The following is a 20780-nucleotide window of genomic DNA, read 5'->3' as shown; positions in this document are numbered from 1 at the left end:
TCTGTGCCAGGGGACGGAGGGCAGTTCCTTGGCCTTGGCTTCCGAAGTGTCAAGCCAAGGGGAGGGAAAGTGGCCTGACTCTTCTTTAGTGTACATTAATAGCAATATTTGATGGGTAGAGGGGGGCACGTTTTGTGTGGCAAGAGGCGCCCACCATCCGTTTGAACCCCTCTTATCAACTGAGTCCATTTCCCACCCAAGACTAGCTTTCTAAATCAGGCAGTAACCTTCGCTTCTAAAATTCACCCCGAAGCAAGGTGATGGTTTTTCAGCTGACCATCTCAGAATAAGGCCGGTACAAATAAGAGAAGTATGGAGTCTCTTGTTTTTAAACACAGTCCCCAGTCAATACGTAGAGAGATCTTGTAGCACCTTTGAGACTGACTGAAAGGAAGAAGTTGGCAGGATGAGCTTTCCTGGACTTGGGTATACTTCCTCAGATGTATATTATTATTATTATTATTATTATTATTATTATTATTATTATTATTAAAAGATATAGCCCTGTTAGTCTGCAGAATCAGTATGTAGGGAGATCTTGTAACACCTTTGAGACTGACTGAAAGAAAGATGTTGGCAGCATGAGCTTTCCTAGACTTTTAAGTCTACTTCCTCAGATGCCTTTAGAAGGCAAAAAGACATGCACGTTTTTCTCCTTTGCCGCCCCAAACTTCAACACAGCCAAAAGAAAACCTTTCTCTATCCTCCGGGTAGCAGCATCTTTTGGTCCGAGGGAAAGGAGATCTTTGCAGGTGGGACGAAAGCCAGAAAGAGTATCTGCCTCCCTCTCCGTCTCTACTTTTCCATCCGTTTCCATCTTTACTTGTGATTCATCCGTAGGCGTTTTCTGTAGAGGCGAAACCCGTCAATAGTCGGGTTTTTTAAACGCACATTTGGCACCCTCCAGTTTAGCTTGAAATGATCTGATTCAGCAAGACAGAGCTGGGAAGATTTGGAGGAGAAAAGAAAAATTCTTCCAAGGATGAGATTTAGCAGAAAAGTCTCTGTCGGATCTCCTTTCCATCCACCAAACGGAAAGAAAAAAACTTTTTCTTGTGGTGACCGTTTCTTTCCCCAAAGTTTTATTCTTGTTGCTTCTTCTTTGGCCGCTTGAGTCTAATGTCAACCATTCATTATATATATATATATACACACACACACACACACACACACACACACACATTTTTATTTATTTGGGGTGTGAGTATTCCTATTTTAGAGGTGAGGAAGCTGAGAGCATGAATTGCCAAAGGGCTAAGATCTCCAAAACCTGAACTCCCCTCAATATATATATTGGTTTTGGAGATCTTAGCCCTTTGGCAATTCATGCTCTCAGCTTCCTCACCTCTAAAATAGGAATACTCACACCCCAAATCTCAATGGGTCCAGTGTTTACAAATGCCCCCTATTCGTGACCTTTTGTATTTTTGTATTCCCCCCCCCCCCAATATATTGTATATTTTTAAAGACTGGATAACTGCCAGAAGAAATGATTCAGTCTTAACCCAAAAGAAGGGCCCTCTTTCTGTTTTATTTTAAAGCTCTGGTGGTTAAAACATCAGAGAAGGTTTTGGAGACGAATTCCGGATCAAGTTGATAACATAAGACTGATGATAAGTTTTCAGATGGGTGTTTCTCTTCTTCATTGGAGTCCTACTGGTGTAGAGTAGACCCGTGTAATTGATGGGATTTACATAAGTGGTTGGCTCACCATGTAAAAGAGGCCCATTTTCGTTGGGATCGGATTTCAATAGGATCGGAATGACAGGACAGACTGGACCAGAGAAGGACAAATAAATTTAAATTCAGGGAGCTGTCAGAAAGAAATCTCATGGACTATGCAATGAGAAGAGACACATGAGTTTCAAAGGTCTCCTGGCTCCTTTATTATTATTATTATTATTATTATTAAAAGAAAAGGCGACAATCGCATCCAAACAGACTGTATTAGACATGTATTTGCTTCAAGACTGGCCACACGTTTTCTTCTTCATTAGATAGGCTTAAATCCTATTGGGAGCCCAACTAGAGTTGACATTGGTACAAAACACACCGCAGAAACAATCCAGTTCGAGACCGCTTTAACTGCCCTGGCTCAATGCTAGGGAATTCTGGGGACTGTAGTTTTGGGAGACGTTTATTTAGCCTTCTCTGTCCGGTGCCACAATAAACTACAGTTCCCATGATTCCCTATCACTGAGCCAGGGCAGTTCAAGAGGTCTCAAACTGGATTATTTCTGCAGTGTGTTTCTGGACCTTAGTACGCAATGGGATTTATAGAGGTATTGACTCACCAAGTGAAAGAGACCCATTCTCCTTGGAAGTACCAATAGGAACCAGGCAATAGTTGCTTACTCTTTCCCTCTCCTGTGGATACAAGGATTGAAAACATTTCCCTCCACAGAGAGAATAAGCTTCCAGAAAGGCTGATCGTTTTTATTTGTATGTCTATGTACATATACATATATACATATACATATGGAGTTCCAATTTTCTCTCGATCCCATTGCATTGGAGCTACTTCATATAGTAATGAGACCAGCAACGTTACCAATGGTTTATTCCCCCCCCTCCCCATGCATTGATATATTAGGCTGCGTCCGCACTGGAGAAATAAATCCGGTTTGAGACCGCTTGAGCTGCCTTTGGTGCAGCAACAAAACGACACGTCCCAGGATTCCATAGCCTTGAGCCCTGGCAGTTCAAGTGGTCTCAAACCGGGTTATTTCCCCTAGTGCGGAAACATCACAAACAACAGCCTGTTTCTCCTCCTTCGGTGAAACGGCCCGACTTTTGTCGGAAAAGAGAGAGCTGAGCAAATAGCTACGATCCAGACGAAGCAGCAAACCCGCGCAGACGCAACCCTCCCCTCCCACCCCCAGTTTCTGCAGGACAACTCTGCTCTTCTAGCCTTCCTAAGCCCCCTGTAAAAGTCCCTTTCCCCTCTCTGTGGGGCTGAGCATCTCTCCTTCCCCGCCCCCGGGGATAAGGCCCTTTCCCTCTTGGGATGCCAGAAGGAGCAGCATTGGACTCCGACCTTCCTGGACCAAGTGAGGTTGGTGTGTCTCTCTCTTTCTGTGTGGGTCTCTGGCTGGTCCTTGAAGCAAGGAAGGCCAGATCTCTCCCCCCCCCCCCCCATATTTCCCATCATCATCATCATCATCCCCTAAACTAGTCTGTCTGATACTAGAAAAGACATGGAGCATCATTCTCTTTCCCTTTTGAACTAGTTATGTTCCCTTTCCCTCCCATCACTTTCTGCCTGGTACCAAAAAAGGCATGTCCACGGATGGATCATCATTTCCTTCCCATTTTGCACCAATTCCTTCCCTTTCGCTCCCATGAATGTCTCCAGCTGGGAAAATGAAGGGCATAAACCCTTTAAGCCCCCTTTCATTGCCCACTAGAGACACTTATAACATTACAGAGTAAGGGGCAGAGCCAGGTCCCCAGGACAAGAGGGCACCCTTCCACCACAATAGGAGAAGGTGCTCTTTCTTGGCATTTTCTCCAGCCAACATGGGAATGGAGTGGGAAGAAACTTCTCTGGTTGGGAAGGTAAAACCAGGCTGTTGCAAAGTAAAGACTTAACCTTTCTGGGAATCTATCTGTCTGTCTATCTCTGTGTGTCCACTCGTGTGTTTATAAGGAGTGTGGGTGCATGCCATTGACCTTTCCCAAAGCACTGGCTGGCTTACTCACTAGACTGGCCACTAGCCTACTCTTGCCTTCCTTGGTTTGCATTCCCATCCTCCATCTCACCCTGAAGGCATTTCTCTTCTTCGTTGGAGTGCTGCTATTGGTAGTCCCACCTAGAGCAGACCCATGTAATCGATGGGATTTACATAAATGTTGGCTCACCAAGTAAAAGCGCCATACAAATCCAAAAAGCTCTGCTTCAGGTGAGAAGAGATGCTCACTTCCAACCTCTCAGCTTCTTACAAAGATGGCACAGGGACCCACTGTTTCCTTGTGCTTTGGACCCATGCACTTCTGGGTTGGTGAAAGCTTGTGTGTAGGATTACAGTTGTTGCTCTTCTGCACACCAGGAGATCATGGGCATTGTGGTTAGAATTAAAGAGTTCCTTAGCCTTTTAGTGTTCTTCAAACACCAAGAGGTGAGGAATTCCCCCTGCTGCTTACAAGTTATGTCCCTGTTTCCTTTTCCTTCTCATATCAACCAATCTTACATATTAGTTACATTACATTAAGGACAGTCATCACCTACTGCTAGGACTTTTGTTGCCTTCCGATGGCTACAGTGGTTCCGTCTTTGCCCTTGCTTAACTGCTCCAGTTTTTGTTAAGTTCAGCCTGGTTTCCTTTGTATTGAAGAGTCCATCAGTCTCAGCCAGGACACTGGGACTCTAGGCTGCATAACTTCTAAAGGAGGGATATTTGAACAGCCAAGGGAACAGATAAACCAGACCCCCTTTCTGCTTGCTGCAACATTTACTAGTTTCTTAAAAAAACCAATAGAGATTACATATCAAGATCTAAAAGTATACCGTCTCTTTGCCTAACTTCGACTTTGCAAAGTAATTTGTTACCTGGGAAGGTTTGCCGTTATATACCTAACAGATTCTAGTAACACACACAACACAAAAAACCCAAACGTGTTGGGGATGCGTAAAACAGTCGTACAATTACTCTGTTTCTTCAACACATCTCTCATTACAAACACTTCATCCACCCATCCATCCCCTGGTCCAGGAAACAGTTTAAAGCTCAAAATGAAGGCAGCACTGAAACAAACAAAAAGCCCCTTGGTTTTTTCCAGAGCAAAACCTCTTTTAGTTCCTGCTAGTCAGCTGAAAGAAAGAAAAAGTACTCTCCACAGTTAAAATAACAAGGGACTTCAGGGAGAGGCTACTCTTTGCTGATGACTCAAAGTGTCAAGTGGTTTAAGCGCTTTGATGTGAGTTCCAACAGTTTTGGGAGACATGTGCCAAGCCTGACAGCAACTTATCCATGGCAAAAGCATTGGAATTAAATTTAAAAAATGGTTCGTATATGTAGCGGCTAATTTGATATAGAGACACTTTGGCTTGTCAGCTCCTTCTGTGCAGTTCAAGCCCAATGTGAACAGAAATGTTAGGCTCTTGCTTTTTGTTGCTGGTTGTTGCAGTTATTTGTTTCCCACATCGCCACCATCTCTGTTTTAAGTGGTTTACGCGATGAGCAATTTTGGGGTTAATTATATTTTCTCAGTCCCACGGCATTAGATTTTTGTGCTCCTTGGTTTTAACCAGTTGGCCACTATTCCTCTAGTGGCAACTAATTCAACCCAGGCGGGTGTTTTACCTTGCTAAAGGAGAAGAGTGAAATGTACTCATATAGTAAGAACAGGGTAGCGAGTCTGGCTGAGCCAGGCCTTTTAACATTTTGCAGGCCATACAGACTAGAAAGTACTGTACTCCACGTTTCCACACCCATTAACCTGCCTCTCTCTATCATAACAAATGTTTGTGAAAAACGTTTATAAGTAAATGGTGATTTTGGAAGAACAACTGAATTCTTGACCAGATCAGAGCTGTGAGATTTGGTCTTAGAATAAAGTGTTTCGTCATTGTCTTCCAGATAAATTAGGATAACGCTGATCCTCAACATGTTTACATGAATGCAAGTCCTTCCCAAAATGATCTTTATTGAATTATTATAAAATGTAAATAAAACTGACACTGAGCATACAGCCAAGTTTATTATCTAGTCTTCTTTAGACCCTTCCTTTTAATCTTCTAGTGGTGAAGAGTGCACTTTGTAGTTGGGGGAAAAAAATATCCCTTAACTTCTGAATACTATTAGACTTTGCTATATTCCCAAAATTTTAATGGTCCTTAAAAGTTAGGGCGCTAAAGATGTGAAGCTTTATATCTACTCCATAGCTCTCATTCATGATGAGATGATTTTGGAGCTGGCCTAAAAATAACTTTTGAGAGATGGGCTCCCCCCCCCCAAAAAAAAACCAAAGGCCCGATTCTCATGCCACGTAATCCTGGGTAATTATTGAAGTAATTAGAGTTACACAAGTGTAAAATTGCTATCAGTGTCAAATTAGATCTCGGTAAATAACATTGTTTCTCCCCCTCTGAGCAAATAAACCATAGCCAGCATTGTCAAAATGCAGACACTCTTGTCTAGAAGTTAGTTGCTCAGTCATTGCTGAAGGGTGGAGGGAGAGCCTCTCCTAAACAGTCACAAAGATGTATTTTCTTTCTCTGCTTGTTTTTTGTTTTTTGTTTTTTGTTTGTGTTTCTCCCCATATGTTTCAGGACATGGAGGAGTGAACCAGTTAGGGGGTGTTTTTGTGAACGGCCGGCCGCTCCCGGACGTAGTCCGCCAAAGGATTGTGGAACTCGCCCACCAAGGCGTCAGGCCCTGCGACATTTCCAGGCAACTACGGGTCAGCCATGGCTGCGTCAGCAAAATCCTCGGCAGGTAAAAACATAAAAACACATCGGCGAATCGATTTGATTCTCAAAGACAAAATGTTTTCAATGCTGTTTGTCTCTTATATGAGGAACAGTTCTGCAAATGGCGAGGGCAGAGTTTTTGGGATAATAGGGCTCCCTGGCTGAAGCAAATCCACTGGCAAGATTTTGCCTCCTCGAATGCTTGCTAAATATGCACATTCGAAACAAACGTAAGAACCCCATGACTTTTAGTGATGTATATTATATACAGTGGCCCCTTGTTATACGCCGGGGTTTGGTTCCAAGATCCCCCGTGGATAACAAAATCTGTGGATGCTCAAGTCCCATTAAAAATAATGGCATAGCAAAATGGTGTCCCTTATAAAAAATGGAAAATCAAAGTTTGATACTTGAAATGTATACTTTTTTTTTGAACAGTTTCAAACTGTGGATGCTTGAATCCGTGTATAAAATATCTGTGTATAGGAAGGGCCCACTGTACTTTCTATAGAGTTATACTGACAAATCCATAAGTGTTCTGGAATACCAAGAAAAATAAAACTATTAAATGAAAGGAAGCCTTTTGGTTTCTAAAAGTGCGATCCCGCTCAGGGATAAGTTCAATTCAGTTCAGTGGCACCTATTCCTAAGTGAGCCTGAGAAATATTCTGCTTTCGTAGTTACAATACTATAGTTTTTTGAGGGTTTTTTGGGCTATGTGGCCATGTTCTAGAAGAGTTTATGCCTGACGTTTCGCCAGCATCTGTGACTGGCATCTTCAGAGAAACACCAGGAATAAACTCTTCTAGAACATGGCAACATAGCCCGAAAAACCCACAAAAAATTATGGATGCCGGCCATGAAAGCCTTCGACTTCACCGTTACAATAGTCATTGCACAGTTGCGCTCAAAAGAACTGGTTTAGCCATATTTAAGACCACTAAAATCAATGAACGTAAGCATACTTAACTCTGACCATAGTGTTTCTTCTGATGTTTGCAAAATCCATTGAAAGAATGTTTTGTTAATGTGATGAAATTAATTTGCAAGTAGAAAATTAGGAGTGGGGCAATGATAAATGAACATATTTTTGGGGCTTTGAGTGTATCCGTCTGCAGCAGAGATGCAATAATCAATCTAGCAAGAGCGAAAAAGCCAAACATTGCTATAAACAACGAAGAGGACAATTTCTATTACTTCAGAATATCATGCACAATTTGACTTACTTCAAAGGTATGGAACGGTTATGAGTGCATCATGTTTAGGACTACGTACTACATATGTGATCAGTTTACTTAAACTGGAAAAAAAAAACTTGCAATATTATATCCTACTTAATAGTCCTAAACACGATGCACTCATACCCTTGAAGTAAGTCCAATTGTACATTACATCCTGAAGTAATAGTATGACAACTGGCAGCCATTAGCTATTGTAAAAACAGAGTGTGTTAACCTGCTTTCCACTGTATTCACGACAGCTTTCCCTCTCATACAGAAAGGTTACGCCATAATAAGTCTATTTGTTTTTAAGGCGTCTTGGGCATCTTTCTTACCTCTCCTTGCCCTGCTCCAGAAGAATCTTTGGACAAAATCTGAATAGGCCATTTTTCGCCCCTTGGCTCTCTTTTGATCATAACTTCGAAAAGATTAAGGTTTTGCTTGGAAGTAAATCCCATTGGACACAGTAGGATTTATTCCTTAGTTAAATGCTGGTGGGATAGAACTGTTACATTTGTGCCACAAATTTAAAGAGGATATAAATATTTAAAACCTGACTGCTAGTACTACGTCTCCTGTAGGCCAGCTGGCTTTTCAAAACTGTCCACAATGCTATTATTGTCAAGAACAGTAGCTAGTTTTGACTATAGAAAGTGTCCTTAGATGCCGTGCAATTTCATACTAATTTAGAACAGAAGCAACATGGTTAATTTTGATAAAATTACCATTTCTTTTTGTTTGGGAATCATGCTACATAAAGTTAGTTGGCTATGGATACAAACCTTACGCCATTTATATTAAAAATATAAACATATCCTCGGTGAATCTAATTGTTCTTCGTCGTGAGTTGTGTTTGTGAATCGGCTTCCTCTTCCTCTCCTGTGTGTGGTTGTGAAATCATGAGAGCCAAAAGCAGGATTGTAGACATTTGATGTAATTGTATTCAATTGACTTGCTCCTGGTTTTATCCTGTTATGTGTGGAGAACAAGTTAGCCAACCCCAGTTCCTATATATCCATTTACTCTGGAGGTGGTCAGATGATTTTAATATTCTCGGCCCCAGGACTGAAATCTTGAAGTTCTAATACGTTTGGTACTTCCTAAAAGATGTAGACAGTAAAACAAACTGTCATAAATATCAATACCATTAGGGTTGTACGATTAGTAATTTCCCATACTTTATTTATGATGGCACAATTAGCCATTAGTACTTTTATATCTGGAACTGTAGCTAAATCCTGTTGTGTATTCATACTAAGAGTCAGTTTTGTGACAACCCACCACTTTCTCTTTCCTTCCCTCTTCGCAGCCCCTCCGAAGAGTAAACTCATAAACCGCCAACGCATTTACCTATCAGAGAGAAAACATCTAAGGACGTTACTTTTTTTGTCTGAATAGATTTGTCACTAGATGTATTTGCATTGCCACGGAGCTAAGAATTGAGTTCCAGAGCTTTGTCATTTAAGTTGTCAACAATAAATTGGAATTTCATAGCTCATTATTTTCGTAACTAATAATTACAGTTGGTAAAATGTCACTGTAATTGGAGTGCATGCTCTCTCTCTCTCTTTCTCTCTCTCTCTGTGTGTGTCCAAAAATATAGCAAGCAAAACATTAAAATTAAATTAACATAAGGTAAATGTAAGAGAAATCACATAAAAACAAACTTGGTCCTAAATTTCGAGACCAGAATTGCTTAAAGTTAAACGGTAACATCAAAGAAATAACAACTGCAAACAATTCAAACGCAAAAAAACAACAACAACAACCCGTTAGCAAATTTGATTCTTTATGTAGTAGTTGGATACCAGGCTCCTTTAGCTATGAATGTGTATCTGATGGCACTTGTGGAAATAGCATTCAGCAAGTCTGTGTTGGCAATGTAACATGAGTTATAGACTGAGAGCGGTTATCAATTGAGTGCCCTGACTCTGGGCCTGAATTGACCATTTTCTGTTCAAGATTGGACATTGCATTCTGGGAACAGTAGTCTCCTTGGAAGTATGTTAAATTATAAATGAGGACCACTCGCTTTATGCTGGCTGTTCATAGCACAAAGAAAACGGTTAGTTGCACGCTCTGGTGCAAGTTTGGAAACATTTCTACCACTATTTTAGGAAAAATAATAAGCACATCATTTTTTTTTGGATTGTTCGATAATCCCAGGCCCTTGGACTCAGATCCACTTACTCTGTTGGGATATAAGAGGACCGAGGATCAATTTGATATAGAATCCTGTTTACCTACATTTTAAAAAAGATGACATTCTAACCTACTGGAAGCAATATTTAATGCTCTCCCAATCACTTAGCTCCTACCATCTTACAGAATTAGGTAGCATAGGGAACTGACCTTGACAATGGACTATTAACCCTCAGGACCCTGGATTATATTTCAGTTCTCCATTGATTTCAATTTGTGTTGTTGGGCAAGCTGTTCTTTCTCAACCCCCCCACCCTTATTTTGCAATACGGTAACAACACTGGCCCATCTTAGAGCTTGTAAGAAATGCAACATAAGAAGGCATGTGACATGCACTGAAACCTCAAAAGCACTATATAAATGCTAAGCGCTCCTGAACAACTCTTGGGTTGCACAGCACCGAAAATGTCAGTAAACACAGTATTCCTATCAGTTATTGGAGGTCAGAGAATATAAAGAAATACGCTGAATAAAATTTCTCCTTAAAAATGAAATGTTTTAAAAATTGTGTATCACTTTGAGGGATAGGTGGGGGGGAAAATGATGGCTAAATAGTCTTAAGCAATAAAATAAATCCTCCACATACAGTGACTGGTTAGTAGTGGTGAAATACATTATTTATATGGACTTTGTTAGTCCAGTTAAGGCACGAATCTGATCCAGTTTTCATATCTGTGCTTGGAATATGATGGTGTGAACAAAATTTTTTCATTTTAACTAAGCTGACTTGAAACACAGTTAATTAAGAGAGGAAATTCCTTCCACTAGGTAATTTAATTGGTCATATGCATGCTTTTGTTATATAAGTATGCATTAAGTATTTTATTATAGTCATTTTCTATATCAGTAAACATTATAGTTAGGTTACATTCTATATAATGCAATGTGGGACCGGAGGAGCTAAGATATAACAAACCCTAGTTTCATCATTCATATTTCTCAAAAAGCCAGAGGCCAATGGCAAACAATTTATTTAAAAATCCTTAACTATATTCTGTTGAAATCATCAGCAAAATCCAACTTCAGTTTAATGGTCCCAGAATCTAAGTGTCTTGCAATCTAAGTAGCTTGTAAGGTCAGGACAACAAACAGTCCAGAGAAAGAAAATACCCAGACAGAGATTTCAGAGTGTTTTTAAAAAGCGAATATTACGGACACTGAAGCTGTGTCCAAAATTCAGTTGTGACCTGCTCACATGGGAAAGAAGCTATACATTTATGCCATTTTAATAATACATGGATGTGTGAGTTAACTGTAAAGGAGGAAGAAAGACTGACAGCATAGGACAGTGACAGTACTTGATGGAAGGGTTTTTGCTTTAGTAAAATGATGGTATATAGCAATACTGTATATACAGATAACTGGAATTTTGTTGTCTCTCTCTGTTGAACTGCTACTGGTTTGTTGCCATGCCACACATACAAATTCAGAGACTCAGTCTCTGGTATAGTTTATAATAGCTGACTCAAATGGTGAGTGCTGCTAGATATTATTCTAATGTAACCTCATTCATTGTATTGGTGCCTATGTGCAAAAATAAATTGCTCGATAGATTCTGGTTGCAGTTTTGTAATTCCTTACAGAATTACTTTGCAATTGTAATTCCTTGCAGAAAATAATGGTCTGTAAGCACAGCTGATTGATAATCCATTGGTAAAAATACTAGTTCGAAAGCAAGGGAATAATTGGTTCTTTCTCTCCCTGCCCTGAAAATATTAGCTATTAAAATTATTATTTTTTGCATTTTGCAATTCACAATTAGAAGTGAACAAATAATGGAAAATTAATTACAACTGATACATTTGTTTTGACTGGACTTTAAAAAAATATAATATTACATTACTGCTGCAGTGAAGAGCTGTAGTGAGCCTAATTTCTTATCAATGTAAGAACCACGACAATAAAAATAAAAATGTGTATATTCATTTTTAAAAATGATTTTTGCTACCACTGATTAATTACACGCATTTTCGGTTAATTTTTAAATTCTCGTTTGCCTGTTAGGCTTACATCATTTTGATTGCCTTGTTTCCACGAGGGACAACACATATACATTATGGTGTATTAATATACAGTAGAAGATTTCGAAAAGAATTAGGGCTTCACCCGAGTGCAATTTGAAAACAACAGTATTTTAAAACGTGTTTTTGTTTTACTTCATTGGGAATTTAGCTGAAGTCTGTGATTTATTTGGTACGTTTTTGACGCCTTGCAATTTTCTGTGAGTCTGTATAAATAATAAATAATAAAAATTTTATTTGTATACCGCCCTTCCCATGATCAGGGCGGTGAACAACAGGATAAAACAATACAATATCAACTGCATATCAAAACAAACAATACAAGTACAATACAACTATTAAAACCAATATTAAAACCCCTTAAGCCAGCTACCCTTGCTGTCAGTGAGGGGGACTAGCTGAACTTGCATTGTATGATTCTGATACCTATTGATCATGTTAAGCGAAAATGAATTTTTGTGAGCAGTTTGTAATTTTTGTTTTCCCTGTTCTGAAATTTCGTCTTAGGTATTACGAGACTGGGAGCATTAAGCCTGGAGTTATTGGGGGCTCAAAACCAAAGGTTGCCACACCCAAAGTAGTAGAAAAAATTGCAGAGTACAAACGCCAAAACCCCACCATGTTTGCCTGGGAAATCAGGGACAGGCTTCTCGCTGAGCGAGTATGTGATAATGATACGGTGCCCAGCGTTAGCTCCATTAACAGGTAAGGATCTCTCGGCCAGTAAAACAGAGATGCTTGGGGGCAATGTTTGCTACTATAATCTGAAAATGGAACAGAACTGTTTTTGTTAAGGTGTTTTGTTCATAGGTGTAGAATACACATGTGGCCATGTCTGTGGTTTACCTTTCATACTACATTTGGTGCATGGAGTATAGGAGAAAGAGCTTTTGGATGTGGGTGCGGGTGGGGCTGGAGCAGTGTAAAAATGTTTAACCTTGTAGGACAATCATAGGCCTGTTACAGACTGCCAAAATAAAGCTGTTTCGGGTCTCTTTGGAGGTATGCTATTTAAATGATGCATGGGTCCTAAGAGTCCGGAGGTCGCACCAAAGCCACACTCCATTCCTAAGCACTGGAGGGCAGCTTTGGTGCAGCTTCCGGATTCTTAGGGTGCATGCAGCATTTAAACAGCATACCTCCAAAGAGACCCGAAGTAGCTTTATTTTGGAAGTCTGTAACAAGCCATAGTGTATCTCCTGAAGTTTCATTGTTGTTGTTGTTATTATTATTATTATTTATATAGCGCTGTAGATTTACACAGCGCTGTACATACAGACAATAAAATCGATAAAAATGAAACCTGCCGATGGCGTACATTCTACAAAACGCATATAAAAGAATAGATAGTAATGCAAGATAGAATTAGATAAAATAAGGAGGCAACAGATTGAGAGCATCAGAGATCGAATAAAATAAAATATCGGATAACAATAACAGTCACACAATGCCTGGGAACGCTTCCCTGAACAATATAGTCTTCAACTCCATTATGAAACTGGTTAAAGAAGTGATGACCCATGTTTGTGGGGGAAGGAGGTTCCAGGAGTGAGGGGCAGATTGAGAGATTGTTCTGCTTTCATACTAATACTCTGACATGTGAGTGTTCAGAACAACACTGATTAATTTGCGATCTAATGTGAAACACATTAATTTGTGATCTAATGTAAAATAGCGTCATCCTAGAATGTGGATTGAGAAATGAAGAAAGCAACCTAGGATAAGGACCAAGTGTTTATATTTCTCTAGGTAGACCTTTGATCACGATCATTTTTGCTTTACAAAATGAACCCACACAAACCATTAATGAATCTGCCTACACAAATGAGTGTGGCAGAATCTGGAGTGCAGCTTGTGTGTCCTCCAGTTAATTGACCTGTGCAATGTGTCTATTAAATCTTATGCAGGAGGATTATTAATTTTGCATACTATTTGGGGTCTTGCATACAAAGAGATCCAGGCCATGCATAATGGAAGTTCTGTAATTTGTACTTGTTGGGTACCTGAACAGTTATCCTTATGGATGTGGTGCTAGTAACTGTTCTTCCTCAAGAAGCAATAACTGACCCATTGTGTATTACTGTAGCTCGCCACATCAAAATTAAAGTACATATTTAATGGGAAAGTTGAAAAATATTTTGGCTATGATTCACATGCCATTTACTCCATGGTAATTCTATTTAAACCAACTTTGTTGCTCTGAATCGCTGTCTTTGTGAATGGGCTATGTGCATTGTGGTAGCAAAAATGCCATTGGTGTTTGCATTAAGGGATGCTGCACAGTTTACATCTGGACTCACAATCTGAAATTTGCCAATTCCACCTGCAATCTGATTCCAGAATACTCTGAGTTTCGCTGTACAATCTCACTTTACAGTTGATGCCAGGCTTAGCAGATACTATTACTGAGTGTTTTATATGTTTTGGCCCATTTTCATATAACAAAATATAAAAATTGTGAGCTGGTCCTGAAGATGCTCTTCTGTGTACTGTCCAAGTTTCCTTCATATTATACTTGGAACATTTGCACCAACGTATATGATATTTTGTGGTATAAACCACGTAAAAACTGTTTCCCTAGTGGCAGACCAATAGTGGCATATATTAAAAACTAATAACCCTGAAGATAGCTTCCATGAAATTTAATGTATATTTTCCAACTATTCTCAATAATGCAATTCCATATGTAGAGAAAGACACGTAATAAAGAGTTGCAGAATTGTTTGTATGTTTGTTTACGATCCAAACAAATTTTGAATGGTCACTTAATATTCAGCAATTCCCCGTACTTTGTAACATTGTTTTAGAGGCAGGAAGGGCAGTATAAATTGATTAAACAATTAGAAAAGAAAAAGAAAAGTTTTCTGGATATAAAAATACGGCAGCGTTTCAGTGTATTGTTAGCTGAATTGTGTATTATACACTAGAAATGTACAGCTTTGTGTATTTTAATAATGAGAACAAAGTCATTTGCATCTGCAGCGCATTAAATCCAATAAGATAATTTAGTTTACATGAATTCTGCAGGATGGCTGAGAGGGCCAACTGTTAACTATAGTGCCATTCAAAACATTAGCATCCGATTTCTATTTTCTAAACAGAATGAAATTACAAGCATTAATCACTAGGCTGGGATGGGGGCAATAACTATCGGTACATCTCATATTAAGAGTATTTTCATACACATTGGTGCAGTCACATGAATTATGCTCCTAGTGCTGTAAACTTAGTGCTATGAACTGTGGGACTGTGGCCAAATAAACGTTTTCAAGGTGTCCAGCTAAATAAAGCTGTAGTACTTTAGCATACTACACGCACATTTATGAAAAACGGAGAAGGGGGAAAACAGCTTGACCCACAACCCAATTAACAGAAAGTACATGGATTTAAGCCAATTTAATCCCATTGATGTCAATATGGCAGAGATGGCAGAAGTCCAAATATTTCTGGCTTTTGGTTTGGGCTGTCTGAACTAGAGTTTCCTTGAAAAAAATATTTATATGTTAGGTTGTGAAGAAGCAACGAGTCCACCTTTAGTATTTATACTACTAGTTATACTATTACAAGGTATCCATCCCGATGCTAATCACATTTGGAAAAAGGAAGTAGCTAATTACAAACAACTACTTATATGGAATTGGTCCATTTCCCCGAAATTCAGGTAGAAATGCATTATATTCTGACAGTAATTTAATGACAGGTAACACTACTTTGGTAATGTAACTGTACCTTTAAGTTACTTTTACTGTTATAGGGTGTGGCCTCACTAAATGGTGGAGGAGGAATGTGACATGGTTCTAGTGCTGTGGCTTTGTGCTCTGTTGTGGGTATTGTAGTGATGACAAAATGGATAGGAGGAGAATGCGTTTTATGCCACAAACCAACAGTATGTAGCATTCATATATATCTTTTTAAAATCAGCTGCAAAGGTACGCCTGAAAAATGGGAGAGAATTACTTCAAAACTGTGATGCTAATTCATTGCTTGTTTGGGGTTTTTTTGGAACTATAAGATAATTGCTTTTAAAAAGTAACTTTCTAATCGTCCTTTGCTGGAAATAAGTTCCGCTGAATTCAGTGAGATGTCAGTATATACTGAAATGCTGCCATTCATACCCCTGTGTCATCCATCCATATCTGTGGACCTTTTATCCACGATTTCAACCATCCATTGCTTGAAAATATTCAAAAAATATATTGGCCTGTTACAGACTGCCAAAATAAAGCTGCTTCGGGTCTCTTTGGAGGTATGCTATTTAAATCATGCTTGGGTCCTAAGAGTCCGGAGGTCATGCCAAAGCCACACTCCATTCCTAAGCACCAGAGTGCAGCTTTTGGTGCAGCTTCCAGATTGTTAGGATGCATGCATCATTTAAATAGCATACCTCCAAAGAGACCCGAAGCAGCTTTATTTTGGCAGTCTGTAACAGGCCATAATTTCCAAAAAGCAAACCTTGATTTTGCTATTTTATATAAGGGACACGATTTCACCCTGCCATTGTATTGGATGGGACTTGAGCATCCATGGATTTTGGTATCCATGCAAGGGGGCTGGAACCAAACTCCAGTGTACAGCAAGGACCCACTGTATTGCATTTCAGTTGATTTTTTAACTACTGTGCTCTTAGTGACGTTATTAACTTAGGGCCCGAATAGACAGGCTAAAATAAAGCTGCTTCGGGTCACTTTGGATGTATGCTGTTTAAATACTGCATGCATCCTAAGAGGCTGGAAGCTGCGCCAAAGCCATGTTCCAGTCCTAAGGACTGTAGCACAGCTTTGGCGCAACTTCTAGCCTCTTAAGATGCATGTGTCATTTAAACAGTATACCTCCAAAGTGACATGAAGTAGCTTTATTTTGGCCTGTGTGTTCTCCAGGCTGTAAAATAGTTCTACTGATGTCTTGCCCTTTGTTTTGTCTCTATTTTATGGTCAGGACTTTGTGAAACGGATAGTTCTTTTTCTCCCCCTCTTCTTCAATTTCTTGAGTAACATAAGAAAATAGATGGGTGTTGTTATTAACTGCCTCCAAGGCAACCTCGACTCATGGTGACATTGTGAATGAGACACTTCCCTATTCTCAACAGCTCTGCCCAGGTCTTGCATACTCAGAGCTGTGTCCTTCTTAAGTCTATTCATCTGGTATATCGTCTTCCTTCTTTCCTTCCTTCCTTCCTTCCGTCCTCTCTCCCTCCCTCCCTCCCTCCCTCCCTCCCTTCCTTCCTCCCTCCCTCCCTCCCTTCCTTCCTTCCTTCTGCCTTCCATCTTCCCAAGCATTATCATTTTTTCTAGTGAGTCATGCCTTCTCATGTTGTGGCTCTTGGACTCTACTTTGCTATATCAGTAGTTATATGGATGTTATTGTTTATTGTTCACTGTTTATTCTCTATAACATAAACACTGTTGTTCAGTATTCATCCAACCTTCTGATTACATCTAATGTCATAAAACAAATATACAATAACTATCTTCACTTGCTCTGACAATGTGATGAATCATGAGGATGGGAGTGTACCAGCCTTGCCTCTCATTATCTACAGTTCAGTGGCTGCCCTCACATGGATAGTTACATATCTACACAAGGAGAGCTTCCCCTACACATGGATACTTTTCATACAATTGGGGACTCTGGTTTTTTTGGGGTGCTTAGTTGCGTGGACAGCATCCATCTGGTCTACATCTCAGAAGCACTATGAAACTGGAGAGGAAGTGGGCAGAGCTAGCACACTCGCTTTTTTGTGTGCTGATTGAATATATTTACATAATGCATTCATCACACCTTCATCCCAAAGAGTTTACAGTCTATAGATAGGTAGTGGAGGGAAACAACAGCGAGAGAAGGCAAGTTAAAATGTAAAGCAATAAGACAACGAAGAGTGGGGAATATTTATTTATTGCACCTGTACCTATTGTTTACAATCCATACAGATAGATTCATATAGGCCTGTTATAGACTGCCCAAATAAAGCTGCTTCGGGTCTCTTTGGAGGTATGCTGTTTAAATGATGCATGGGTCCTAAGAGTCTGGAGGTTGCGCCAAAGCCACACTCCATTCCTAAGCACTGGAGTGCAGCTTTGGTGCAGCTTTCGGATTCTTAGGATGCATGCATCATTTAAATAGCATACCTCCAAAGAGACCCGAAGCAGCTTTATTTTGGCAGTCTGTAACAGGCCATAGATTCGTATGGTTTTTAAATGATCTGCCATCCAGGCATTTTACAAGGTTAGACCTGCTTAATTTTAGTGGCAAAATCTCCTGGTTCTACAGGACATGAGGAGCAGGATGGGAACAGATTCAGTTACATGTACAATAGTGGTTTGAGTGTTGGACTATGACTCTGGAGACTAGGGTTCAATTCCCAACTTGGCCACAAATCCCACTGGGTGACCTTGGGCAAGTCATATGCTCTTAGCCTCAGGGGAAGGCAAACCTCCTCAGAACAGACCTTGCCAAGAAAACCCCATGGTAGGGTCACCTTAGGGTCGCCATAATTCGAAAATGACTTGAAGGTACACAAACAACAACAACAACAAATCTTAAAGTTTAATTTCAGTTCCCTCCATTCTCCTATGCAAACATATCTGGTAAATGTATCCAGTCAGATTGCATATTTACCCTGTTTCTCCGAAAATAAGGCATACCCATAAAATAAGATGTAGCAAAATTTCTAAGCATTAGCACAATATAAGCCATACCCCAAAAATAAGATATAGTGATTTGCCCGGAGTGGAACGGAAGGAGGCGGGAAGGGAGTGGAAAGATTGGGGCCAATGGTTCTAAAGGAAATGGAAGTAAGAAGTAGTAGTCTCATGAAATTCAGGATGGAATTCCGGGTTTGGAGAGTTAGGATGATGTTCCAGAAGAAGATGATGTAACTATATTTGAATAAATGTAGATTGTTGTACCATACTTAATAAAAATAAGACATCCCCTGAAAATAAGCCATAGTGCGTCTTCTTGAGGAACAATAAATATAAGACAGTGTCTTATTTTCAGGGAAGCATAGTAGTATCTGATGCTCTAGATACTGAGATGGAAAAGGCTATCATCTTTGTCCTTGTTAGGAACAGAATGTTGGGGTAATTGAATGCTTGGTCTTAACCTGGAAAACAGATACTGATTGTTTCTACCTGGTGATAGAAGGTTTTTCATGTAACAGAGGGAGACAGTTTTTGGTAATTCCCCCTTGCAACCCGTGTCCCCTTAAATCAGTTCCAGAGATATGAGGGACCCATCAGAACAATGTGGGAGAGGGTTCAGAGGCCTTTGTTGGGGATGAAGAATCAGAAGAGAAAAAATCCTTTTCCACTGACAGAATCATCCACTGACACTTTTCATTGTGGATGCTAACTTTCTATCATGGATGCTAACTTTCCACCAGCTGAATGATAAATATATTACTAAAAGAACAGAAATCAATGGAATGTATGTGTGTGGTTTCTTTTCTTTTCCTTTTAAAACTATTTGTATGTTAGGGAGAAGTAAGCCACAGAAAAAAATCAGTACAAGTTCATTACATACAGATTTTTCACAATGGCTTCCATGTGTACAGGGGAGGTTTAAGCAGATATCTTGCCTACTATTCACATTGGATCAAGAGTAGTTGTGTTTTTCTACACAAACAAAATGCAGTGAGGTCAGCTTCCTCTCCTTTATCTCTACACAAACATGACAATTCCTCCTGAGGTCCTATTCACTTCAATTCCAAAATATTGCCATTCAGAAAATCATTATATAGACATTAGAAACCCACTAAAATAAATGGAACTTTCTAAGTAATGTGTCTGGGATTGAAGTATGAGTAGCTAGTCATTCTTCCTTCCTTTTCAGTTCATTCTTCTAGGTCTAGTACTCACAGCAGGGTCTTGATTCTCCTCCAATAATTGATAAAACACAGTGCAGGCTCAGCTGGGCCCCTGCTTGCGTTCTTTGTCTGACTGCGGAGGAAAAAAATGTTTGCAGAATGACAAGTAAACTTGAATTCACCCTCAGTGAATAAAATGCTTTATAGCTCTGGAATGATAAGGTGCAAGTGGAGGGACACAAGATACAGACATATAGGAAGAGCGTGCGTTTCTGTTATTATATACGACACAGTTAAAGTTTACAGTTCTCGGGCAAGGGAAAATTTAATGCCCCTCGAAGGAGTAAATAATCAAATTAGGAGTTATATCTCTTTCTGAGCTCGAATAAAATTACTTTTTTGGATTACAGAATTTCTAGATCGGCATGGCTCATGGCTTCTGGGAACTATAGCCCTCCCCAAAATAACTTTTTCAAGCAATGGAATTCTCCAGAATGTGCAAAGTACTGATGAATCATAAATCTTTTTTATAATAAAGAATAACCTGAGAGGGAGAAATAAACTGCAGGACATCATGGAATTCATTGAGATGGGCAAAAAAAAAAAGTCATTTTCAAATTTATATGAATGCCTACTGAAATCCAATCACATTTAGGGATGATTCACATTTTAGGTGGTAGGCCATGAACTATTTGATGAGTTTTTGAGTCTGTAGTTGTATGAAGAAAAGATCCATGTCTGTAAAAACCATGGGTTGGATCCTATAGCTAGTTCCAACAAGAGTAAATAAATGGGATTCACATAAGTATTGACTCAACAATTTATTAAATGAGTCTACTATAGATCAGACTACCTAGGATTCAGACTAAAGTGGGCGTTGATTAGGGAGCCACAGGTAACTTGTGGACTGAGTACAGAGAGGGTGCTTGTCCCCCACATTTGGAGAGGGGTGTCCCTCTTGCTCGGTCTCTGTGCTGCCAGTTCAGGGAACCACAGTCAACAGTGTTTTCTCCATATTCTACTGGATGTCCCTCGGCATTCAGAGTGGTGTATTCCCTATTTCAAGCTTTGCATAATCTTAATTACTAACAGTATATCTGTGATAGCCCCCCCAAACATAC

At 39.7% G+C, this 20780-nt stretch overlaps 1 protein-coding gene across 1 annotated transcript in view; it reads left to right on the top strand.

The window, feature by feature from the left end:
• The window catches only part of PAX5 (paired box 5), a 271976-nt gene that overhangs the window by 2900 nt on the left and 248296 nt on the right, over nt 1–20780 (top strand). Inside the window, exons 2-3 of the mRNA XM_089488734.1 lie at nt 6272–6437; nt 12363–12560. Of these exons, the coding sequence (XP_089344860.1) occupies nt 6272–6437; nt 12363–12560 (364 nt within the window). The remainder of the gene's footprint in view (nt 1–6271; nt 6438–12362; nt 12561–20780) is intronic.

This window comes from Sceloporus occidentalis, unplaced genomic scaffold, assembly GCF_023333645.1.
Source record: "Sceloporus occidentalis isolate IW3139 unplaced genomic scaffold, rSceOcc1.0.p SCAF_1, whole genome shotgun sequence".
Lineage (NCBI taxonomy): Eukaryota > Metazoa > Chordata > Lepidosauria > Squamata > Phrynosomatidae > Sceloporus > Sceloporus occidentalis.
Note: the sequence above shows the minus strand (reverse complement) of the source record. Positions and strands in the feature narration are given on the sequence as shown.